At 37.3% G+C, this 27,454-nt stretch overlaps 1 protein-coding gene across 3 annotated transcripts in view; it reads right to left on the minus strand.

Annotated features, from left to right (window-relative positions):
* cadm4 (cell adhesion molecule 4) overlaps positions 1 to 27,454 on the minus strand; it is a 132,771-nt gene that overhangs the window by 16,170 nt on the left and 89,147 nt on the right. For all 3 annotated transcript variants that reach the window (XM_079445380.1, XM_079445379.1, XM_079445381.1), the window contains exons 2-6: positions 16,785 to 16,931; positions 9,881 to 10,168; positions 5,747 to 5,908; positions 4,448 to 4,538; positions 843 to 1,015 (exon numbers count right to left, since the gene is read on the minus strand). In XM_079445380.1, coding sequence (XP_079301506.1) covers positions 843 to 1,015; positions 4,448 to 4,538; positions 5,747 to 5,908; positions 9,881 to 10,168; positions 16,785 to 16,931 — 861 coding nt within the window. The remainder of the gene's footprint in view (positions 1 to 842; positions 1,016 to 4,447; positions 4,539 to 5,746; positions 5,909 to 9,880; positions 10,169 to 16,784; positions 16,932 to 27,454) is intronic.

The following is a 27,454-nucleotide window of genomic DNA, read 5'->3' on the forward strand; positions in this document are numbered from 1 at the left end:
GGATGAAAAGAAGGAACAAAGTGGAGGACGAAACAAAGGAAGAAAAAAGAAACAGGAAAAATGGAAGGATGGATTAATGGAGGGAAGGAGGGAACAAATAACGGGGGAAGAAAGAAGGAAGTAAGGAAAGATAGAATGCATGAAGGAAGAAGTAAAAGAGGGGGGAAATAATGCAGGGGGAAGGAAGAATAAACAGGCAGAGAAAGGGATTCCTGGGACATTTTCTGAAGTGCAGAGGTGTTTCAAAGCTAAGAGGCTCACCTACACAGAACTGTGGATAGAACAAGCAGAAGAGAGAGGGAGCGAAGGATAGAAGCGGGATGAAAGATGACATTCCCACCCACCTGCGCTCTCCGAGCTGCCTCGTTAAGGTGCGTATTTGATGGCTGTCGTTACCATGCAAAAAAAAAGGACGAAAAAAGAAAAAGAAAGGAGGAAGACCTCTGGGGATCTCATTTCTTGCACTCTTTTAAAATACATCACACATCCTGCGGGTCTACAGACACAGCTGGAAGGTGCAGTACTCTGAACAACCACAGGTGGCAGAGCTGGGCGAGAGGGGGAGGACTTAAAAAAACACACACCATGGTGGGAGAACAAGACTACTTTGTCGCGTTCAAACCCACAGTAAACCACCTCTGTAGCTATAAAGAACCCACGCTGTTCTCGAACGGAAAAGAAAGTGTAGGTGTTCACGTGTATACATATGGAATTGTTTTGTAATTCTGAGAGATGTGAAAACAGGTTTCAAATGAAAGCCTACTTACTTTGACATGCAAAAATGTGGACTGTACTGAGTAGTTTAAAAGGGGTCATTTGACCGGGCACGTTCGTTTTCTTACCGTACACCAGCAGTGTGTAGTGGTCAGCTGCACGGCCGTAATTATTATGCGCCTGACAGAGGTAGGTGCCGTTGTGTGATTGGCTGAGGCGAGACATATGGAGAATGTTGCCCGTCTTCTCCGCCCTCTCAGGAAGAGTGTCGTTCACTCGCGACCACTGGATGTCACGTGGTCTAGAAAAAAAGATAGCAAAATAAGACATTATATTAAGCAATCAAGAATTTAAGGAACAATGCATTAAAAGATAAGCTTGAAAAACACATCTTCTCCAAATAATGAGGCACAAGGGATGAAAGAGAATAGAAATCAGATCATATAAAAAAGATGAAAAAGGATTTGGGGGAGAAATAACATTTCTTAATCAGTATTTTTGTCTGGTAAAAAAATTAAACTGCCTTAAAAACAAATAAGTTATTTTAAATGTGCATTATTTGCATAAGATAAGATTTGTTTTCAGAGAGCATGTGGAATTAATTATTTATTATATATATATAAACTTATATATAAATCTTCATAGAGAAGGTTTGTGAATGGCAGTGAAGCGACTTGACACTATTATTAACATTTTCAATCCATCAGGATTACATTTATACTGCACACATTAAAACAATGTACTTTTTAATGGTGCAAAGTAATTACTTTACTATGTTCCTACTCAAAGTATTCAGTTTTGGACACATTCACTTGTTTCTTTCCTAAACGATTCAGTGTTTTGGAATGAATCAGTAGAAAGTGTTATTCAATTCACTCACTCATAAAGCCATTTGTTTTGTTTTTTTGTGGACAAACACACAGATGCATACATTGGTCAAAGAAAATAAGGTGTTTTCAAGCATCAAAACAACTAAAGTTTAATACAGCTTTAAATTTTTCCCCATACACAGAATGGGTCTTGTGTAATTAGTTTTTTTTTTTTTTTTTAGCAAAAAATAATGACTATCATGCATTTTTACCATGATTTAGACACCAACTACAATGTAATGAAGTGTTTAAAAAAGGTTCACATACTAAAAAGCTTGTCAGGCATATTTAGAACCAGAACCATTATATGGCATTAAAAGATTCTATTTAAAGATCACAGTGCAGCCCTTAAGAACTAATTAACTGTAATTTTGAATCCTTACCAGTCATTGCCACTATCCTTCAAAACATTAGGTTTTACCCATTTGTTAGCAAAAAGTTTTTAATTATTTAAAATAGAATAAAATTTAGAATTATTTTTACTGAATAATTCGTCTTGGTTTATAAAAGCAGTAATCTACTCATGATTGCATTTATCTCATTTTAAGAACATCTGAATATTTTTAACTGGAAAATAGATCTTTTATATAGCTTTACATATTTTAAATTTTTCAAAGAAGAGGAGAATAGAGAAGAAAGGATAGTCCTAGCAGATAATACCAGCCAGACAGAAACAAAAGAGCATGAAAGTAGGAGATTACCTAACACACACACACACACACACACACACACACACAAACAGCTGCGAGGTGATCCAAAGCAGCAGGAGATACATGGAAACTGTAGGGCAAAAAGCCTGAGGATTCAGTTCTGAGCCCACCGCCTGTGAAACGCCTCATCCTTCATCCACCCTGGCTAGAAGACAAGTCTACGTCATCACCCACCGTTATCCCACAGGACACGTTTAATTACAGCCCTCACAGGATTCGGCATACAGTACCACACACACACATACACACACACACACACACACGAACACAAACGCCGAGGATGAGCCAGTCAGAGCACTGAGGAATAATAAACACACCCCTCCAACAAATGCAGACTGTGTTTAATTGGTGATTAATGTCGGATGAACACGATGGTAATGGCTTTATAACCAAGCAGCACGACGCAGTGTACTGTGAGTTCAGTTACCGTAGAGCGGCATCTGGATCCATCTCTCATTCCTCCCATCAATACACTCATTTATCTCAACCTATCCAGAGAGCGGTCTCTCTGTGGGTGGGCAGTCTATTCTCATTTCTCATCACCGCATTCTGTAATCTTCAAACATGCCCCTACAATTAAACATTTACACGTTTCACACTCTCTTTCTCCCTACCGCATAAATCACGTAGCCTTTCATTTCTCTTTCCTAGCTAAAACTCCTTTGAGCCCATCTTTCTTTCTTTCCTTCCTTCACTCTGTCATTTGCCCATTTCAGCATAAAATGAGTGGCAGCTCAAGCGTCCTCTCTATCTCTCCATCTTTCATTTCTGTAGCGCTCCCTTACGAGGCTCTGGAGAGGTTTAATGGCTTTCTGCTCACAGCCTCTTAGGGAGAAGAGGCTCAGTGACCACGGTCGAGCTGCAGAAAAAAGACAGACTGAGACAAACATGCCTTCTGAAGAAAGAAAGCGTCTGTGCTCACTGTGACATTGGTGAGGTTGACAGAGGGACACTTTCTCCTTCAGTATATGACGTTTAGTGTGGAAAAAGAGAAATGTCCTTGAAAAACTCTGAAACTTCATTCCAATTTACCAAAATTGGCAGAAAAACACTTGCATCTGTTGTAGCAATAATATTTTTCATTTAAAAGTTATTTTATTGCATACTGTTATTATTTTTAATATAACTACGACCACTGCTGCTGCAACATACTTTTTTTTCAAATTAAAACATCATAAAAAATGTATGTTATTTTATAAATAAATAAATAAATAATGGCATTGACTGTAATAAAACTAATAATACACTATAACATTTTATTTTATTCCATTTCATTGTATACTGTGTTATGACTTCAGTCTTTGCTGCTGCTTCTATTTATATATGTTATATTATTTATGAATAAAGATTGCGATTGTAATAAATATTATAATGTACAATAATTTATTTTATCTTGTTTTATTTTATTACATACCGTTATTACTTTTCATTACCTCCACTGCACAATTCATTTATGTATTAAAATAAAATATCGGTGTTATTTTATAAATAAATAAATAATGGCAGCATACAGTATTATGACTTGAGTCTTTACTGCTACTTATGTTTATTAAAACACTTATGTTTTATAATTTATAAATAAATAAAGGTTGTTAGTGTAATAAAAATTACAATATGCAAAAACAACTTTATCTTGTTTTATTTTATTATGCACTGTTATTACTTTTTATTACCTCCAACTTTACTGCCACATTCATTTACTTCTAAAAATTAAATATTTTATTATATTTTATAAATAAATAACGGTGGCAGTAATTGTTAGAAAATAATAATTATACAATACATGTGTACTTTGAAACTGAAATTGTGAAATAATGAGAGAGAGAGAGAGAGAGAGAGAGAGAGAGAGAGAGAGAGAGATGGAAGGAGGAACAGAGGACGAAGTCAAGGCTCTTCTCCCTCTTGAACAGATGCAGGATCATCTTTGATCTGAGCCGTTATACCTTATTGGAGCTGGATTGAGATGAACCTCTTTAAGCATTTTGGAGTGTTAAAAGATGAAAGCTGTTCTTGTGGGACCAGTTCAGATGATTATCTTTTAAAGCACATGTAGAAACAGAACTTCATACACACTTTCATACCCATCAAAATCTCCCACACGCAACCTGATAGATACATTTCCAAAGAAAAACACACATTCTCTTGTACACTCACAGTGGGTTGCCGGTAACGGAGCAGGTGAGACTGAGGGAGTCTCCCTCTCGGAGGATGCCCTGAGGGGGAATGATTTTCACCATAGGAGCAACTGCAGAGATAAAGAGAAGGATAGAAAGAGGGAATAAAACAGGAAAAGAGCTCTGTTACAAAGTCTAGTGAACACACACTTCAGTTGCAGTATCCCGACTAAAGTGAATCCTCACAAGCTACTGCTTTGAAACAAATATATGACCATGGACCACAACACCTGAATGAATAAGCTTTCAATTGATTTATGGTTTGTTAGGATAGGACAATATTTGGCTGAGATACAACTATTTGAAAATCTGGAATCTGAGGGAGCAAAAAAATCTAAATATTGAGAAAATCACCTTTAAAGTTGTTCAAATGAAGTTCTTAGCAATGCATATTACTAATCAAAAAATGAGTTTTGATATATTTATGGTAAGAAATTTACGAAATATCTTCATGGAACATGATCTTTACTTAATATCCTAATGATTTTTGGCATAAAAGAAAAATCAATAATTTTGACCCATACAGTGTATTTTTGGCTATTGCTACAAATACACCCCAGCGACTTAAGACTGGATTTGTGGTCCAGGGTCACATATTTGCTCACTCAACTGAATGTTTCTCTGGACTTCTAAACATTCTAAACATATTAAACTTTTTTTTTTACATTTAAAATGTAATAATATTTCACAATTTTCCTGTTTTGAATGCATTTTGAGCAAATAAATACAGCCAAAAACTTTAAATGGTAGTATAATACTTTTTAGTATTGAATGAACTATTTATAATCATAATTTTGCATAAAAATGCTCTTAAAATGCTGCCTACAGCTGCAGCTTACCGGGTTTTATAACAGAGCAAGTGTCTCAACATATTCTCTAGAAGGTGTCTGATTTAAACTCACTGTGGGTAACAACAACAATCCACTAAAATTTATTTGAACTTGATTCTCCTTTTATAGAGTAAAGCCCTTTCGATTTTTACAGCAAAACTTTATGAGAGAAGTCCTTGTGTAAAGGTAATATTAGATATTTTTATTAGTTGAAACCCTTCCACAGTATCACAGTATGTCGAGTGTTTCTGTTAACACTGTGCTGTGATGTGCAAGTGTCTTCTCATCCTTTATCATACCAGGCAAGATTCAACACAAACAAACAAACCTTGTTAGAGGCTTGCCAAGTGAACATGTTTAAACAGATGGGGCTTCAGTGAGCTAATAACAACCGTTAATCAGTCTAATATGGCGGTAGTCATAGAAACGTGACGGCATTGTTGGCTCACAGTGAACGTCCAGGCTGTAGTGACGAACTCGTTTCTGCCCCACGAGTGCCGGGTGAGACGCCTCACAGCTCAGCGCCGCTCCGTTATCTTTCCTCTCCACGGGGATACGGATAGTGTTGGAAACACTCACAGTCTTGCCGTTCTCCTGCTGAGAGATCACACCTGAACGAAAAGAGAGGAACAGAAGTCAGCTCGCTCCAATTTTTAACAGAGTGTGTTCACATTTCAGCCAGACATTATTTGCATACCTTTCGTACAAAGGATTGCGCGCTCGCCCTGATTACTTCTGACGCTCTGAGCAACACACCTTACACACATCGATTTCACAGCCACAGGACAGGCTCTATTATCCTCCTGAGACTATTAAGTTTTAATTTGATGATGAAAAACGAAATGACAAGGGGCGAGTGAAGGGCAGTAATGGGGTGATGAAACAGACAGAGGGAAGTGTAGGTCGATAGAGCGTGAGGTCGAACAGAGTTAGCAGATTTATGAAGATTATGGGTTTCTAACTTGTAAAACTATTCTCTGGTCTTTGTCAAACTTGTATTCAACAGAAAGCACCAATCACTTGACCATTGCGACTTCATATAAAAATAACCAAAATGGCAGCGGCTTAAACGAATCAATACATATTTCTGTTTGATATGTAATTTTATACTTGCTTTGTGTTTTGTTTTGAAGGAGCATATAAATGTGAAAAAGCGATTGAGTATTCTGCTGTGACTGACAACAAAGCCACAAACAGATCCCGTTATGAGCATTGCCATAGAAACAAATCATTTCTGAGTCATGAACAGCTCTTGGACAACTCACACGTTTCTTCAAGACGTGAACAGCTCAGAGAAGATTCTAAAACAACAGTGTACAATAAGACTCATTGGTAACACTTTATTTTAAAGTAATTTTTATTTTATTTTTATTTTAACTAGCAGCTTATTAGCATGCGTATTACTAGAATATTGGCTGTTTATTAGGCACATATTAATGCATTATTCTGCATGACCGCATTCTAGATCCCTTAATCCGACCCGATACCTAAACTTACTAACTATTAACGAGAAGTGAATTAAGAGTTTATTGAGGGAAAACTCTTGGTTAATTGTGAATATGTGTGACGTGTTACAGACTCATTTATTAACCGTAGTTAATATATTAGGTATCATGAACTAAAAATAAAAATTTGGATAACATATTTATGTAGGCAAAAATCTAGAAAAGAGTTTCGCATTTCCTGTTCCATCATTACAAGGTCAATGGGGTTAATGGGTTTTAGATTAAATGCCTAAAATAAGGTCTGTAATGTGAGCTCAAGATATTTTCACATTTTATTCTACAACATAAAATACACCAGTAATATCTACTTGTGGTTTTTTTATAGCTTTTACTTATCTTGAAAAAGGCAGGAGCTAGCAGGTGGCAAAATTTATAGGCATTTTAAACCGTTTATAGCCTACATCTTAGTGATTGTATTTAGGCTTTAAAATTCATAAAAGTTGTCGTGATGATAAATGATCAATTATTAACTTTATGAAACATGTATGAATCATAAACTTCTGTTGATCACAGAGCTTATTTTCTGCAATAATCCTATTGGGTTTTTGTCAGAGAAACCAGGGTGATGCATAACCACTGCAGCAGGCTATACTTTCACAACATGCATCTAGATTAATATTAATTTATAAACATAGAAGGCCTAATGGTTAGAGAGTAGGACTCGTAATCCAAAGGTCGATGGTTCGAGTCTCAGGTCCGGCAGGAATTTTAGGTGGGGGGTGTGAATGAACAGCGCTCTCTTCCACCTTCAATTCCATGACTGAGGTGAAGGCACCGAACCCCCAGCTGCTCCCCGGGGACCGCAGCATAAATGGCTGCCCACTGCTCCGAGTGTGTGTTCACTTTGACAATACGTCACGACTTACTTTGTGTGTGTGTTCACTGCTGTGTGTGTGCACTTAAGATGGGTTAAATGCAGAGCACAAATTCCGAGTATGGGTTACCATACTTGGCCACATGTCACGTCACTTTCACTTTCATCATTATTCATTAAGCAATGTTAACAGTATTCAACTTATCACTCTAGGTTGATATTATTTTAAAAACAAAGCATTGTTTATTGATATTGTTTATTGCAACGTTTTGGCTTGAAATGTTAAAAGTGTACACTACTGTTCAAATTTTGGGGTCAGTAAGATATTTTTTTAATAATCATAATATTTAATAATAATATAATTTTTTTACTGTATTTTTGATCAAATAAACACAGCCTTGGTGCAGCCTTTAAAAAAATAAAAAAAATAAAATTAAACCTAGATTAATAAATGCTGTAAAAGTATAGTATTGTTAGTAATAATTCATTAACTAAAGTGGTCACACTTTATTTTAAGGTCCAATTCTTGCAATTAACAAACTATTAACTACAACTTTTGCCTCAATAAACTCCTAATTTGCTGCTTATTAATAAGTTTAGGTATTTGGTAGGATTAGGGATCTAGAATATGGTCATGCAGAATATGTGTGTTTTATAAGTAATAAACAGCCAATATGTTAATAATAGGCATGCTGATAAGCAACTAGTTACTAGTGAGAATTGGTCCCTATACTAAAGTGTTACTACCAATGTCGACAAACTGAACCTTATAGAGTGGGTCCAATCTTAGAGCTACCATCTCACAATACAATGACATGAACGCAGCACTGGTGTTACAGCACAGGCCAGTTTTTTATGTTTGTGTCACTCCACTTGTCTGTGTTAGTGGCGTATTAGTAGGGCTGGGTATTGTGACCAATTCTGCGATTCAATTCGATTCTTATTTTTATGGTTTCGATTCGATTCGATTTCGATTTCGATTCGATATCGATTAGCTATCAATATTTCATTTAAAATGTTAGTTTTGCAGACATGGGATCCATATTTTGATATAAATGCTGGTAACTGAAACTCTCCTACTTAAGTTTATTACTGAAATACACATCTACATTAATAATAGGGTGCACACAATTGTTTTTTTTACTGGAGCAATTCGAAAGATGGTGACACCTTCAGGACGAGAGGTGAATATTCATATCCTCTTACATGAAGCACGCGCATTAAGAATCGATTCGGGGATCGTTATCGTTGCGTTAAACTGAAGATCGATTAAAATCGGAGAATCGATATTTTTTACCCAGCCCTACGTATTAGAATATGCGAGCAGTATTGTGGAGTTGTGCCATTTTTCCAGACAGTCTGTCAGCCTGTGTGCTACTTTGTGAATTAACAGAAAATTTGGTCTGAAACACACATTACTTTGATATAAACGTGTTTATATAACTCTTACTTGTGTGATATTGCTTAAATATCCTTGATGAGGCAGACATTTCAATTTTCACTGAAGCGAAACAGCGGCAGTCTCAGAAGTCTAAATTCATACTGAGCCTCGTCGTACTGAATCTGTCGCAGACAGACAGACACTTGCGCTCAGGACTTTGTAGAGCGCCATCATTGATAGTGTGCCAAGTCTACAATCTCACACTGCACTTTCCTGACTCTTTATTTTTCTGTCTGTGTCTTTGTCATTTTCTTTCTCCATGTTATTTCCCTTCTCGGAGCCCAAAAAAGTAAAGCTGAAACAAAAAGATAGAGAAAATATGATGACAGTGAGAAAAAGAGGGGAGAGAAAGCAGGAAAATGATTGGTAGAGTTGACAGAAAAGGAATAGAAGTCACAGATTGGGGCCGCACCTGGATCCAGTTCTGTGTGTGTGGGAGTGTATGTGACAAAAAAAAAAAAAACTTTCTTCTGCACACATCTGAAGGGACCCAGATGGACAGATGCATTTGAAATTCGATAGAGTGACATAAAGCAATAGAGGGGGAAATGTGCCAATGAGCAAACACATGGGGGAGAGGAACAAAGCGTATCTTTCTGGCTGTCAGAGAGATTAGTCAAAATGCATGACATTTACCGTGAAGACAGAGAGTCTGACAAAGACACAAAGCAAATATGCACACATGTGAAGGACTTTTAAGAAAAGCTGTGTTTGTATATGTGCTTATGTGTCTTTCATATTTGTATATTTGCATGTATAGTATATAAATGTGGCTGCATTGAATGTGAAATGACAATAATTGTGACATTTAAACTAAACGCACCTGCGATTTCTCTGCGATCTCGGACCCAGCGCAGTGTGGCTGGTGGTTTGCTCCTCAGGGACACACATGTGAGTTCCACCTCTCCGCCCTCCACTGCCTCTGTCTTCACCTCCACCGTAGGCACCTCTGGGGGCACCACCACCGACAGCGTCGCCACCTGGTGGTGTGTGTCATCGGTGTAGAGCTGGCAGAAGTAGCCACCCTCGTCTGATACACTTACATTAGTCAACGTGATCCGCACCAGGCGTGGCGTGAAAAGAACCATCTGAAAACGGTCGTCTTTCAGTGCTGGAAGAGAGGGAGAGAGAGTAGGGATAAGTAGGGATAAAGGAACCACAGGATACGCAAGTTAAAATTAAATTAAAATTGAGCCTATTTGCTTTCTAAATGCATCCTTGTAGTCCTATTTTGAGCAATTTCAGTGGTGCATGTTATTGCAAAGAATAAAATGTGTCTTTTTCATTTTTAATCAAAATGGAATGACTTTCTTCTTCTATGAAATGACTTCCCTTTTCCACTGACGTCCAAATAGGCATTTAGGCACTGCTTTAGCAATCCTATTTCGAGTTTTGCTTCATTCTGGTTTATATCGCCTTCTTTTCACAATGATTAAAATCAAGTCAAGCCCATTACGTAAGTAAAATGGGCTGTGGTTGGCAACTCACACTAACTTGAAATAACAAAATGGGTCTGTGAAAAGAAAACAGAGCCATACACACACTAGTAACTTAACTACCATTCAAAAGTTGTTGTTTTTTTAAAGAAATTAATACTGTTGTTCCAATAAGGATGCATTAAATTGATCAAAAGTAACAGTAAAGACGTGATATGTGTATATTAGGATGATTTCTGAAGGATCACGTGACACTGAAGACTGGGGAAATGGATGCTGAAAATTCAGCTTTGTCATCTCAGGAATAAATTACATTTTAAAATATACTGAGACAGAAAAAAGATATTTTAACTTGTAACATTATTTCACATTATTACAGTTTTCACTGTATTTTTAATTCAATAAATGCAGCCTTGGTGAGCATAAAAGTTTTTTCATTAACAATTTTTTTGCCGGCTCCATGTTCATCCATGCCTAAATACTGCTGTTTATTATTCAATTCAATTCAAGCTTATTTGTATAGCGCTTTTCACAGCACATATCGTTGCAAAGCAGCTTTACAGAAAATTTGAAGTTTCTACATTATATTAAGGAGTAGATTATTAGAGGTGAAATGCAGAGTAAAAATCGAGCAGTTAGTTGCAAATTGCATGTAATCAAACAGACGGTGAACACTATTAACTGCAATGAATATATGTTGCGATTAAACTTGTAGCAAAATTTATTTATTACTTTTTTCAATTGTTCAGTTGTCAGGAAAAATATTTGTAGATCCTGATTGTGTAAGATATATAAATACCACTTTGTCTTTCAAGTTTTGTAAGTAACTTGATAGTAAAATAAAATAGTATTACCTTTTAAGTTACAATGCAGTTAGTGTATTAGTTTGTAGAGTTGCTAGCTACAATCAAAACGGAAGCTTGTAGCTTAACTACTTTTAATTAGTAGTAGTTTGTTATTTGCTAATCATAGTTTCAAATGAACTCCAACTCAAACAAGAAAAATCAGACAATAAAGATCAAAAGAATGGAGCAACATAAAAAGGAGACGATGAAAAGGAGAAAAAAAACAACAGACGAGGGTTTTTAACTAGCATCTCTCACAGAACAGCTGACATAGAACAACACATAAATACTGAGGGGGAAGCAGAAAACAGAAGCATCGAGAACTAGTGTTGAAAACGATTCGCGCTTTGAAACCAAGGTGAGAGAAAAATAAATTGTCAGAAAATAATAATAATAACAAATAATGACGCTGGTTACAAAGGCTGGATGGGCCTTTTTGGGACAAGATTCACACAAACCCATTTTGTATTGACCGGCAATAATTACTCCCTTTCTCCCTACTTCCTTTTAAAGCTCTTTGTCTGTGGCCGACTGTGCTCTGGAGATGCGACACTCTGCCATCAGTGCACTCTCAGATAGCAGCACGCCGCGTTGGATCCATAAGATGATTACTGCTCTGAGTGAACCCAGACATTTTTCAACACCTAGCTGCATTTTTCTGTGTCATGTTGAAAAGTGAATGAGTAAGCAAATGAGTGACTGAATGAGAAAACAAGTGAATGAACAAATTAATGTTTGCATGAATGAACGAGTGTGTGAGTGAATGAATCAATGATTCAGTGTTATATTAAGGGAGTGATAGTGATACATTGAGTAAAATGAATCAGTCAGTGAATGAACAAGTGAATCAGTGAATGAGATGTTTGTTGATTTAATGAGTGATACATTGAACGAATGAGCGAGTTAGTGAATGAATGAATAAATGTGAAATGTTTCTGAGTAAGTGATTGTATGAACCAATGATTGAATCAGTTAAATCAGTGAAAGTGATAAGTGAATCCCTAAATAAATCAGTCTGTGAGAGAGCAACCGAATGAGTGAGTGAGAATTACACATTGAGAAAAAGAGTGATGCATTGAATAAACATAGATTGAATCAATGATTCAGTATGTTATATCAAGTGAGTGATAGTGATACAATGAGTAAATTAATCACTAAATAAATCAGTGAGCTACGGAAGTTCTAAGCGGCCATGCATTATTATAATTTTTCTGTCTTGTTTTCTCGTGATCACGACATAACGAGTTGTTTTGTCGTTATCATGACTTAATTTTCTCGTGATCTCGACATAATGAAAGTTGTTTTGTCGTTATCACGACTTAATTTTCTCGTGATCTCGACATAATGAAAGTTGTTTTGTCGTTATCACGACTTAATTTTCTCGTGATCTCGACATAACGAAAGTTCTTTTGTCGTTATCACGACTTAATTTTCTCGTGATCTCGACATAACGAAAGTTGTTTTGTCGTTATCACGACTTAATTTTCTCGTGATCTCGACATAATGAAAGTTGTTTTGTCGTTATCACGACTTAATTTTCTCGTGATCTCGACATAACGAAAGTTGTTTTGTCGTTATCACGACTTAATTTTCTCGTGATCTCGACATAACGAAATTTGTTTTGTGGTTATCTGGACATAACGAAAGTTGTTGATCTCAACCTAAAAACCGTTTTCTCACGACGTAATTGTAGCTATAGTGAGAAAATCAGGGATCGCTATATTGTGACCCGACAGCCTCCTTCTCAAGTGTCGAACACTTATGTGTAAGTCGTCAATCACTGACAGACACAGAGCTAAAATGTTCGAGTATGAATATGCATGACAAGTATTCTATCATGGATCAATGTAGTCGGTCACACACACAACACCTTCAATATTTGGGATGGTACTTATACCATATTTTTATTTTTATTATTTCAGTTTGAGTGAGTCCCTGATCAAAGTAAAAGCGAATACGATCATCCATGATGCTGCGATGATGCTGCTTCTATAGCATTTTCTCATGCCGAATACACAGAGAAAATTAAGTCATGATAACGACAAAACAACTTTCGTTATGTCGAGATCACGAGAAAAATTAAGTCGTGATAACGACAAAACAACTTTCGTTATGTCGAGATCACGAGAAAATTAAGTCGTGATCACGAGAAAACAAGACAGAAAAATTATAATGATGCATGGCCGCTTAGAACTTCCGTAGTGAGCAGACAACTGAGTCAGTGAAATTGTACACCAAAGTCAGTGTGTAACACTGAGTGAATGATAGTGATAAAGAAAGTAAGTGAATCACTATATTAATCAGTCAGTGAGGAAGTAAGCTAGATTTACATTAAGTGAGAGATACAGTACAGTGAAAAAAAATAAGCTAGGTAGTGAATGGATGATTGAATAAATGAATGAATCAATGTTACATTGAGTGAGTGATAGTGATGCAAGTGAATCACAATATGAATCAATCAGTGAGCGACCAACTGAGAAAATGGGTAAAGTGAGTAAATTTAGTAAGTGTAACAGTGATACTTTGAATGTGCAAGCTAGTGAATAAATGATTAAATGCATGAACAAATCAAATGATTCAGTGTGTTGCACCGAGCAAGTGAGTGATACATTGAGTATGTGAATTGATAAAATGAATAGTCATGTTGATTGAAAGAGTTATATACTGAATAAGTGAAAAAGTGATACTTTGAATGAATGAGCCAGTTAGTGAATAAATAAGCGATAAACTGAATAAGTAAGTTCTTTTTCATGACATGTGTATCTCACTTGATCCATGTTTCACGCGACGGGAGTAAAAGAGCCTTACTAAAGGAGATAAATGCCTTCGCTCATGCTAAATGGCAGGGAAATGTCAATGCATTGTCCAAGCCGGTGTCACCTTTAGTCACGCCTCATTTACATACCTCACAGATCTGGCCAATCTGAAGGAATCTCATGGAAAGGGCGCATACTGATAGGCTATTGTATACATGACCGCTGAGGGATATTTACGCCCTGCTGCCTTCTAAAAGACTGTTATTGGGATTCATTAGTTAACAAGCAGAGGTTTTCATTTGCGTTTCTCTGTACATTTAGACCAGGGCACTCAAGCAGTAAGGGCAGCCTAAAGCTGTCATGAGAATCCACCGATATTAAAAGCCTAAAGATTGTTAGCAAAAAGTGTGTCTGAAAATAGTGGTGTGAATGACTCAGAAGAGGGGTGATTTAGCTCCTACAAAATGGTCCAATTATGTGCACTTATAAAAGCAGAGATCACGGATACTAATTCAGCTTTTAGCTTTTGTGGTCCTTTCTGTTTCAAACAATTTCATTCTTTTTCTCCATTCCCTTTTTTCACTGAATTACGTATGCTTTCCTAGTCCTTTGCTGAGGCTAGGGTTACAAAGGCAAGGATGAAAACACACTGCATATCATGTAAAACGAGGGTGACAGAGAGTCATCACTTAAAGGGATTTCAAATTTGAGCGATAGTGACGGCTGTGATGGAAAAAACAAAGGTTATTACATAAAAGGATCTTTAAAAAGAAATTGAAATAAGGTGTAATCAGTTAAAAAGGATTTCAGAAAGACTGATGGCGCCAGTATAAATATATTCCAAAGATGATAAAAGCTAACCAGCATGAAAAGAGACTTCTCTACTGCTAGCACGGACTCCAAGGTTGTGTTTAACATATTTACCACTTACCAGCACTACAAGAGAGCCATTAATGGATATGGAATGTGTCTGATGAACTCAGTGTCAGAGAGGTAGTGCTCAGTAAATTAATTCTTGTACTTTTGCTAAAAAAAAAACGCAGCAGCTGCAATGTAATAAAAATGGGGAAGAACTTTAATAAGATCATTGTCAAACTTTAAATGATGCTTAGCAGATGCTACACTCTCAGAACTGTAGCTTTTCAAAAGGTACTAATATGCACCTTTAAGGAACTAAAATGCACACTTCAGGAGTAAATAAGGTGCCGTCCCAGTGATAGCTTTGGAACTTTTTTTTTCTGAAAGGTATAAAGGTTTGTTGTTTTATTAATTATGATATTAAGTTTAAAATTAGACAATTGTGTCACATTATGACATATATAATGTCACATTGTGAGACATTAAAATCATTTTTTGTGTGAAATATAAAGGGATTCAATTACAGAAAAGTAAATTTCACAAGACATACAAGAAACAAAGTTGCAGTTGCAAGATATAAAGCCATAATGTGAGACAAATTTGCAACTTTCAGTAAGCTACAATTTTAATTACAAGAATTAAAGTCTACATTGCAAAATGAAGTCACTTATGAGAAGTAGTCATATTGGAGCATATTAAGTCAAATCAAAATGTCAAAATAAATCAAAACAAACCAAAATAAAACATTTTTATTTGAAATTAAAAATGTTATCTATATTATGAATAATACGCTGCCAAAAAATTATGTAATTTTAACTGTAAAATACAGTAAAAATGTAAAAAAAAAATAATAATAATTATATGTTAACAGTAACATGACAATGACAATAAAGCTCAACTTGAACTTGAACTTGAGTAAGTTCCTTTACTATATACAGGGAAAACGGTAAAAGATCTAATCAGACATTTAATGAAAGTTTACAATAAAATGCTATTAATTGTACAGAAATTTTGAAAAAAAATAACAAATCAATGTATAATTTACAGTCAAAAAATGTAAACTGGTATTTCCAGAATTCTCTGTGTGACACTCCACATTTTAAAATATTAAAGGTACAAAACAGATTTTAGTAGCAGTGTGCATTGTTAACTTTACTGGATTACTTTCACATTTTCTTGTTTGTAAATTACAGTTTTATACGGTAAAATTTACAGTTTTTTCTGAAAATTTGTTTAAAGTTTTTCTGAATGTTTTACCAAATTATTCTGGCAACCACAGCTGCCAAAATTACTTTGTAAAAACTACAGTGTAACTATAAGATAAATGATCCGTTAAGCATTGTATAATGCAATACAATTTTATTCCAAGTTTAATTTTAATAACACAATTGCAAGTAGTCAAAATTTTGGTGAATAAAGTGACAAACTCGCAATCACAAGATATAAAGCCACATTGTGAGATACAAAGTTGCAATTCTGAGAATGAAGTGTCTTTTGTATGAAACTGACATAATTGTGACACATATAGTCACAATTATGAGAAATAAAGTTGTAATTTTGAAACAAAGTTGCAATAAAATCTCAATGGTCAGATGCTAAGTTGTTTTTTGTTGCTGTTGATGTTGCTAAAAGAAAAGAAAATATCCCACTAATTGGTCCTGTGTATCCCAGCATAATCGTCAAGTCTTCTAGCTAACTTAAAGTAATGTGAGAAAGCATATTAAAATAAATACGCCAAAACAACTTTTTTTCAACATTTAAAGTAATATTCTTTTTATGGGGTTTTAAAATGATCCACTAATGACTGCCAGTGAAGCGTCAGCTTCGCTCACCTCGTGTTCCATTGAAGAATAGCGTTTGTCTGCGTGGGTTCTGGATGACCACGATCGAGCCATCATAGTTCTGGAGACGACAGGAGATCTGTGCAGTCCCCCCCTCCAGCACGGTCACGTTCTCAGCCTGCACGGCCTGCCCCCGTGCTGAAAGACAGAGGGGTAACAGAGTTAACACACAACTCTCATTTGCTGAAATGAATCATTTATAAAAATATTTTTGATGGACAGAAGGAGACAAGATGGCACACGGAGCAATTTTGAAGATAGAAATACCTTCGTGACCAATTAACACCTCACTCACGTAAATACCTTTGTGCTTGGAAGTGTGAACTATGCAGAAAAGGAGACACAGAGCAAGTGAAAAAAGGAAAATAATGAGAGACTGACAGATAGACAGAGACAGCGAGAGGGAGAAAAAGAAAGAAAGGGTCCTAATTAAGTGCTGGTAAGACCAATAGCATCGTTATCTTTATCCATTACTGTGGGCTAACACACTTCTCTCTTCCATCTGCTCGCTCTGACATCCACTTCGTGAAAGCGCCGGTAATGACGGCTCTTTTTTTGGGGAATGAACTCGGATCAGTCATACGCAGGGAACACAGAACATCTAATGGCACTTTGACTGATAAATCTAGCTGAACATAACATCTAATGCATGTTCTGGGTGACGCTCATGTATTGTTGATGTTTATTTTAGCGGAAAATAGAGGAGCTGAACATGAGGTCATCCCCACTGGCCCGTGCAAGCATGCTGCTGGAACCCTCAGCACATCATTAGCCGTTTTCTTCATGGAGAGCCTGTCTCTGGTGGACTGTAATGATTCGCAACCCTGACACCAAGGCACCGCATTCTTCAGCAGAACAGACTCGATCTGATGACATCACAATTGATCGCTAGGGTAAAACTGTCACATCTGCTGATTCGCTGAGACCTGTCTCCTCCATCGCTCCACTCACCTAGCTAGGACAAGATGTCTGACATGCTCAGACTGACATGTTACAGACATGCTGTATGACAGGAAGTCTGTATATAGCTTGAGCTTGGAACAGTTGATGGAGTATTGTGTAGGTGAGTTATTTCACTCTATAACACAATAATAATGTGGAGAATGTAAATGGTGTTTCTTCATCTATATAGGCACTTATGGTTCAAGGGCTGATTTTTATTATAACTAACATTTGAATATTACTTTAACTATCATAACATAAAAAGTGGAATAACTGTAAATAATTTCAATATTCATTATGAGAAAATATCTATTTACACTCAGATTGCAACTGTCCCTCAGTCCCATTTAAACCATAAGCAATAATTTTGCCACTAGAAATGTTAGTGTACTTGTTTATCAAGGAGACGACTGTGCCAGTAAAGAGCTTTAGATAAAACACAGAAAGAAATGCACAGAAAGAAATACACACAATACAATAAAATAGAATGCGTTTACTGTGACATTTCCAATTAAGCCCCAATTTGATCAAATTATGTAAAAAGTTGGAAATGTTTGTTAATTGTGTGTTTTGTATGCCACATAAAATATTAGCTAGCTATGAAATTAGCCATATCAAAACAAAGGAGTTGGCCATTTTATTCCAAAAATGTTCAAAATGTTATTTTCACCACAGTGGAATGCATGCATCAATGCATCATTTAAAATGTGGTGGAAATGACAGTGTGGTGAAAAAACTCATGCCTTTTCATGACTTTCTTCTGCAATGCATGTTTATCCAATATTGCACCATTGCTAGTGAAACTTTTTTCCTTTCAAAGTCAAACTGGTTATAGACCAGAGGCAAAACATCTCTTAGAGGAAAAATTAGGATTATTATGGAGTTTTTGCTGAAAAGCGACAAAAGAGAAAGTTCAGGAGGGAAATAAAGGAGTCTATAAAGGCGCTAGACGGCATCCTCCGTCACCCGCTGGCCCGCTCGTCTGGCTTCATTTAAATTTAATCCTGTCAGGCTCTATCCATCTCAGAGTACCCTTGACTTAAATTCAGCATGGAGGGAGAGCGGGGTTAATAAAACATTGACAGGTGAGGTATTGAGCTGAAATCAAGAGGCGAGAACAGGGAAGAAAATGAGAGACAGTGACTGAGGACGTCCTGAAATTCTGCACAATTGCCATTGTAATTGTAGCCATTATTATTTCTGTCCTCCGCATCAATATTGTGATTCATATCACGACAATCGGCACCGCCATTGCTATCCCAATTATTATTCTAATGACTGTTATTACTCAGCACTCGGGCGTCCGCAGACTTGGCCGCCATTGTTTTAATGGCTCCTAATTGTTCCAACAGCACTATACATCAAGAGAAGGTCTGTGAATGCATGGGAGGCAATTAAAAACCTAATTCAAACCTAACAGAACTCAAACAAGTGTGGCCAAATTCTCAACAAAAGTAGCTAAATGTGTTTGATTGAGAAGTCAAACAAAACACGGCTAATTGAGCATCCGTTAAATGCACTCCGCCGCACGCCAGCTGTCTCCTCTTCATGTAAATGACCGAAATGAAGGGACATGAACAGGAAAACAAATGGCACGGAGGGAGGGGAGCATGCCGTGACGCCAATACGGCATTCGAGAAACTCGCCAACTCGCAGACGGGGGTGGAAAGACACCAAGAGAGATGTAGAGGGAGGCACGGGGCAGGAGAAAGACAGCTGTGGGTTTTGGACACATTCACAGCTGCCAGGAAAATAGCGGAGGGGCCGTTCGAGTCTGCTACAACTTGCGTGGGAGTTGTTTGCAGTCGTATCTGCATCATGGGCACAGGGGTTTATGAGCACCGACGGCAGGGCGAAATTCAACAAGAAACTGCAGATGGGTTCATCTTGACCCTATTAGAATCAAACCATAATAAAATACACAACATGCTCACAATTGGATTAGGTGTGAAAGTGAAGAGATCGATAACAGGCCGGCGTACTGATGCTATGAGAAGCAAATAAATAAAGTAGGCTGGGGGGGTGGAGGTGGTGATGGGATGTGGAGGAGAACTTCACGATTTGGCCAGATGAGGTATCAATACACACAAACTGAACAAATCCTTATGCTGAAGAAAGATAGGTAGAATGAGCAAATAAATAAACAATGAGATATTGAATAAATAATGAGTTTAAATGTAAATATAATATAAGTATGAAATATAAATAAATACAGTTATATAAATATTATCAGAATCAGAATCAGAATGAGCTTTATTGGCCAAGTATGTTTACACATACAAGGAATTTGTTATAGTGACAGAGACTATATAAATAGAGTATGCAAGTAAATAAATTAATAAATCATGTCAGTTCTACAGTAGAGTAAGATGGGGAAAGTTTACATGCTTGACCATTTACTTGACTTTTTATCTGAACATAAACATTTGTGAGATCTAGTCCATCCGAAAAGTTTTGTGGTTGTAATGTAATTGTGCTTCTCATTAGATAATAGTGAACTGTGAATTAATTTTATTTTGGATATTAAAAGTTTTTAATAGGTATATTTTTTAACAGAGGATATGTGGACAGTTATTGGTTTAGATTTGTACAGTAACAAACTAGTTTTTTATTATAAAAACAAGTTACAGATAGACCCTTGGTGTTCGATAAGTTTACAATAAGTAGAAGGTAATTTTACCTGTTCTTAAAGGAACAGTTCACCCAAAAACCAAACCTATATGTCTTCTTCAAAACACACACACACACACACACACACACACAAAGATATCCTGAAGAACTTCTGAACTGTTTTTGTCCATTCACTGAAAGTCAATGGCATCCAAAACTATAGCTTTGAACCCCAGTAACTTCCAACATGAGGGTGAGTAAACAATGACAAAATCTTCAGTTTTGGGTGAACTGTCTCTTTAAGGTAGGGCATTTTTCCCCATCTTCCCCTACTAAGAAAGCAGCCATGAATTGTGGAGGTGAGTTCAATTTCGTGACTTGGTAGAAGGCCAGATCTAGAGCAGGTGTATGATCAACCACCCTGCTTGAGATTAACTATCTGAATTACAGCCTACAGTGGAACCACCAGATGCCCTCACACACACACACACATTTATAACTCTCAAATGAATGAGCAGACAACCAGGCAGAGATGAGGACATCCTAAGAGATCCACGTCAAATTTTAACAATACTACCACTGTTGAGCCATTAAGACGTCCTTTGATTCTTTCCTTTAATCCAATTTCAGTTCAGTCTTTCTGCTTCACTCTGTGAGCACCTGATATCTTCGGAACTCATGAGTCACTCATCACTTTTTTGTTTTATTTTTCCAGCCAACCTGAAGCTTCCAGACGTCACCTAACCTGATGTCTCAGTTAATCAGTGAGCAAGCAGCTTTGGCTGAAAAGCTGACGGACTGAGATTCCCTGCTGCTATCTTTAGATATCTATTTCTTTCACTCTGTGGTCTAAAATTAAAACTCTCTCTCCAAAGAATCTCTCTTTCTGTCAATCATACGTGGTTAAAAAAACATTCACACCATAAATAAAACATAATCCCTTGCAAATCCCCTCTCTTCTATTTTATCTCAATCTGTCACTCTCTTATCCCTGGTCTTTCCCAGTTCCATCTCCCTCAGCACCTTGTCTTTTCTTCACTCTGGCCTATTTCTATCCCCAGCCCTTCTTTTCTTTGTTCTTTTCTTTTCTCCGCTTTCTGCTCCTTTCTAAAACTCATAATTCCCTCTCCTACCGCATGCTTTTCCTCGCTAATGTCATTTCCTTCCGCTTTCACACCTACACAGACTCGCCCACCTCCTCCTTAACATCAAACCCCGTCTCTTTCCTTCATTTCCTCCTTGTTTTTCTCATCTTTAGCCCCTTCACCCTCACACTAAGCTCCCTATTCCTCTGTAACCGGCTTCATCCGTCACTTGCTTCCTCTGGTTTGCTCCTTGTAACCTTCCCTAACTTTTCCTCCGTGTCTCTTCTACTTTACATTTCCTTAACTTTCCTCCTCTTTATCGCCCCACCAAGGATTCCTCATCATCTCTTTCGTGTTTCTCCCGCTCTCTCTTTGCTATCTCTCCGGCAAGGGGCCTGTTTATTTCCATCTCTCTCCTTCAGAAATGTGATTTGTTCTGCAGCTCAGATTCGCAGTATAATCATCCTGCTTTGTCCGGGCGGGCGAGAGCAAGCGGGAGAGAGGAGGAGTGGAGGGAAAAAGGGAAGGAGGGAGTGAAAAGGACACGTAAAAAGCAACGAGAGGAGAAAATGGACTGAACATCAATCTCGTCTCTTTGTTCCACTCGTCTAATTACATCCATGTTCTTGCCTTCATATATTCTCTCTCATCCGTATCCTAATTCTAAAGCTGCGCGGTACAAAATGAAGAGTTCGTTGAACTTAAAAAATAATGAAGGACATGCAAATGGCTTTCCTGAATGCATTTACTTAATTATCATAAGTAATTATTTTAATTAAATGTCTTGACTGAACTGGAAATGTCAAACTGCCATGACTTAAAATCTGCCATCATTGTAATAATTGGCTATTCATATTGAAGGTTCATGCAGTCATTTTCTCCCCTCATTAAATAGTTTAACACAAAGAACTGAATAGACTTTAAGATAAATACTCCAGATATTTTAGTCACCTAATAAAATAAGTTTTATTTTATATGGAGCAGGTTTGCCATTACACAATTTTGTGATCACATGACCAGCTGAATAATACTCAATTAGTTCTGCAACCTCACTGTTAATGGACAATTTCACTTTTGATACATCCACACCACTAGGTGTCAGTAAAATCCCAAAATGACAAGATTAACAAAAAGCTTGCTAATTGTTTCCTCTATTTCAATGGCTTTAAACTGCAATATTAAGTGCTTCATTATACCTTCCATCGTTTTAACAGAATAAACTCTAATACCAATTTTTTTTTACTCTTCTACTTTTGACTTAACTTGTTTACCTGCAAAATATACTTTGAAAAATGTATTTTTTTTCCCATACAAAGAAAGTCAACAGATTCTGGTGCTCGGATCCCAATGTTCTTTAAAATATTATTATCTCATGTCTCATAGTAGAAACCAAAGGATCAGTAAATTGACAGACTTTTCATTTTTGGTAAACTAATGAAAATATTTGTTTACTGATCTAAGATCATTTCAGTGTGTTCTGAAGCTCCAAAGGTTTATTTCTTCACTGTTTCATTGTCTGTTCATGCTGTTTATTCTTTCATTCCCTGCTCCATCGCTCAATCTGTGATTTCTTGCTCCTGTTCTCCCTTATCTCTTCCCCTCACCATAACCGCTGCGCTCCCTTTCTTTTGACCTTCATGTTTTACGCTGCTCTTTTCTAATCACCATATTTCAGTCATATCACTCTCTTTTCCCCTCCATCCATCCATTTATTTCTCTAGACCACATCCTTCAGGTTATGCTGTCCCTGATATCCTTGGTTTCTTGATGTGTGTGTGTGTGTGTGTGTGTGTGTGTGTGTGTGTGAGAGAGAGAGTGTGTGAGTGTGTGTGTGTGTGTGTGAGTGTGTGTGTGTGTGTGTGTGTGTGTGTGGATACTTGTTTGTTTACGGAGCAGTGCGGAGACCCCCATGTGTTGCTGACATGCACTGCACTGCATAGGCTTTTACAGTCGGGCGTAACAAAGCGGGCTTATGTGAAATTTACAGGGCAATTACACCAGGCTGGCCTAGGAGAGTTAGCCTACGGCAGCACAGAAATCCAGACAGCCACAATTCCTCGCATACACACACTCATCCTGTCACCCTGGCTCCCATCCTCAACAGCATCTCACATTCAACTGCTAGAGAAAAAATGCTTTATTGACGAGAATTACATAACAGCATATTCTGCCAAGGCTAAAGACCCATTCTTTATCTCTCTCACATACACACATGCTGGTGCAGAGAATGGCTTTTTGTTGCTGAGATTATGAATATACAGCAGGGTTCAAATGTCTGAGACCACTGAAATTGCTTCTATTTAGCCTTTTTCTAATTTAATCCTTTTTTCCATTACAAATTATATTATCAGCATAACAGTTTGAATGAAACATTTAATTAAAAATGTAATTTAATGACTCTCAGAATGTTTAAGTAGCTGTACTGTACGACCCCCTTTCACTTTAATGACAGCAGCACTCAGGCAAAAAAAACAACTATCGACAGATAACCAATGTATGTGGATGTGCATACTTAAACAGTTCTTATTTATTTTAAATCAGAACATGCATTTATTTCAGGTTTGAATTAGACTGAGGACTTCTGCTCCTGCTGACAATGTGGCCCAGCACCCCAGATGTGATGTTATTAAAACGCAGAGGAAAACAGTAAAAGAAGTCTGAAGTATAGACAGACTGTCATATCAACCTGAGGTAGTGACTCACCGAGAACAGGAGCAACAATGTCCTTGCTGAGCTATAAGTGCACATACTCTGGGAAAAGCAGCGATTACAACCATAAAATGGCCAATCTCGGGTTTCCTTGAGGTTCCTCTTGAATACGTGTTCTCTTTAACTGCAAAAGTCCCTGGGTGAATTTGAGGTTATCCTCCATAAAACCACTGTCATATCTCCTTCCTTCATTCTTGCCTTTCTGTGTCCCTACAGAGTCTGTATTCTTGCTCATTCGTCCCGTTCTCCTCATTGTTATACTGCCGTTTTGTTCCTCCCCAGTGTTCAGCACATTTTAATGGTTGTATTAACAATTCCCTCTCAACTTCAGGCTCTTGTTTTACCACTCTCCTCTCTTCCCTTCTTTCTACAAGATGTCTGTTCACTCTGAGTTTTCCACATGTGGTAACTCTCCTTTGCTTCTTCATCTTGCCCTTCCTATGTCGACCTTCATCTGAGTTATACAAGTTATTATTCATATAAATTAGGCCTTACAACGACTAATCATTTTAACAAGTAGTCAAATTTGCCTTCTGTAAATAAGAGGTTGCGTAACTCGTTTCTGCTCATTTCCACAGTTTTAAAATGACATTAGTCATTTTGTTAGGTAAAATGCAAGAAACACATTTAACCACAGTGCATCAATTTTCCTATTACTAAAACTATATTTAATAGTTACTTTGCTATTAGTCATGTTGAACATGCAGGTTTGTAGCATCACAGAACCCAATCCTCCATGCTGAGTAAATCATCATCCAATTGCATGAGTTTTATCACTAAGGAAATATAAGTAAATGTATTTTTAACAGACGTCCCCATAGAGAAACAATTACCACCTGAATAGGGCAGCAGTCTAAATTTGGTCAATTCAAGAACATCTGGCTATATTAAGTATATTAAGTTCACCTACTCAAATTTCACAAATTGATCGATAAATGAAGCTGCATAATATTAAATTCAGGACACTCACAAGATGATAATTATTAATGCTATGAATAATTATCTGCAAATGGCTGATATTAAAATTCTATACTAGATGGAAAAATAAATGATGCTAAAAGACAATTCATCCTCACAACAAAATTGAGATTTTGAGATCTGCTAAAGGTGACATTTATCAGTGTTATTAAATTATTGGTGTTTAAGTGAGCGTCAGATAATAGTAAAAGTAATGGGAAATTAACATAAAATTAAACATCCAAAAGCATTATTCGGTTCATTGATAATTAAGAAGCAAAGTGTTTATATAAAATGCTGCAGCAATCTAAATGTGGTCAATCCAATTGAATGAGATTCCGTCATAATCTACCCACTCTCATGTCACTCCAAGCTCATATGCCCTTTTTTTCTGGTGGAACACAAAAAGGATCATTATCAAAATGTCAAATCTTTTCCATACAATGAAAATGCGGGTTGATCACAGGCTGTCAAGTTCTGCTGCAATTTTGCTTGCTTTATTTCAAAAGAGCCTATTAGGTTGGGATTTGAACCCGGGTCTCTTTGCATGGTAAATGAAAAATTCAATTTTATCTTGCATTTACATATGCAACTGGTAATTTGTAAAACAAAACAAAAAAGTTTATGTATTTTCTTGCCAAAGGCACTGTGTGAGTCAAGACTTCCTCTGGTGCCCATTTAAAAAAGAGAAGGGAAAAAAAAAAAGTGCATGACACCACTATTTTCTATCTTTTTGTCTTTGGTCCACACTCCTCTCTGATCCTTCAATCATAAATCTTCCAGCTGGCTCGGCGTCCATTCTCCTCTCCCCGTATCCTCTTTTCTCTTCACACACGCGCATCTCTTCACTCCTTCCCATAAATTATTTTCCTCTGAGGCAGAGTGAGAAAGAAGGACAGAGAGAAGTGTGTAAGGAGAAAGGGACCGGCGAAAATAAAGAGAAAGACAGAGGCCCAGACCGAGATGAGAAAGATGAAGAGAAATGAAAGTAGCTTTGGGTGTCATAAGGTTACAGACAGAAAGAGAAAGATTCATTTCAAGGTGTGCTGAGGAATTACCAAGAGAAACGAGACAGATGGAGAAGTAAAACAAGACTCACGGCAGAGGGAGAGCAGAACGAGGGATCGCAGCAGGAGGGATGGAGTGGAGGAGAGGAGGAGAGATCGCTGGCCTCGACTCATTGTGTATTGAGGCTCGGTAGCTGATCAATGAGGTCTCTGTGGTTGATGACTGCACAATTCAGCACACACTACACAGCTGAAACCGCAGCAAAATTACTACACTAAACACCAGTGCTCTTTAAGCACAGGGTTAACTAAATCACTTTAGCGGCTGCGTTTTAATCCTCAAGCAACTAATATCACATGTGATAACAACCAACCGAAGGTGGCTAATTAAAACAATCCTCCACGTTCAAGAATAAAAAGAAACTCCTATCGTGTGGCAATTTCCACACTTAACTTTCCCGTCAAACCACTTAATAGCACTCAAAGATTAAACTCGAACATTTCGAATGCTAATGGAGTGGTCGCTTTTAGATAATATCATACGTGTTACGCAGAAGGCTGTTGTGTTTATATCTGAAACAGTAGCCGGCTAACCACATCACAGATTTGAATCCCACAAAAGCGCTCGCTTATGGAATTCCTGTTTTTCTCCTCACACCTTGTCTGGTTTTGCAAGTTTGTTTTTCTCTTTCGTGATGAGGCAGAGCCTGCTGAGATTCACCTCGTCATGACGCGCACCTCGGTGCCAGAATGACACCGTGATACCGCAAACACAGTCTGGCTCACTGAAACAATCATAAATCAATGTGCTATCCAACCTGCCAACTGTTTTCACCAGATTTGAAATGAGTATTTAAACCGTAAGAAGTTAAACAATCACATTTGTGCGACTGTCTCCAAAACAGTCGCACAAATCAGCGAAAGGGCTGCACGCAACAATGGAAGTACAGACAGGCGATCGATGATGTGTTTTGCGTCGTATAACCAAATCTATAACTAATCTGACATGGAACTGAAGTTAAGATTGCATACCACACATCTATGTATGAAACATTAAAGGGTTTTGCTCTAAAACATTGAAAACCATGTGCAGTAGGAACTTGAAGAGCTGGCTCAGAAGTCCAAAATGATCCCTAACAAAGAGCTATGTGTTATCGCACCATGAGCGCAGGTGCCTTAAAGCCCAGAACAGCCAATCATACTAGTGTTCTAAGCACAGCGTGATACTGAGCACAGCCGGCGGGATCCTCACTAACACACACACAGTGATTGGCAGGGCTGATATTCACTGTGTGGGAGCACAACTTCAGATATGCGCCTCAGGTAACTGCCTGATTCCATTCGATTTTCC

The sequence above is a fragment of the Barbus barbus genome, assembly GCF_936440315.1.
Source record: "Barbus barbus genome assembly, chromosome: 21".
NCBI classification, from domain to species: domain Eukaryota; kingdom Metazoa; phylum Chordata; class Actinopteri; order Cypriniformes; family Cyprinidae; genus Barbus; species Barbus barbus.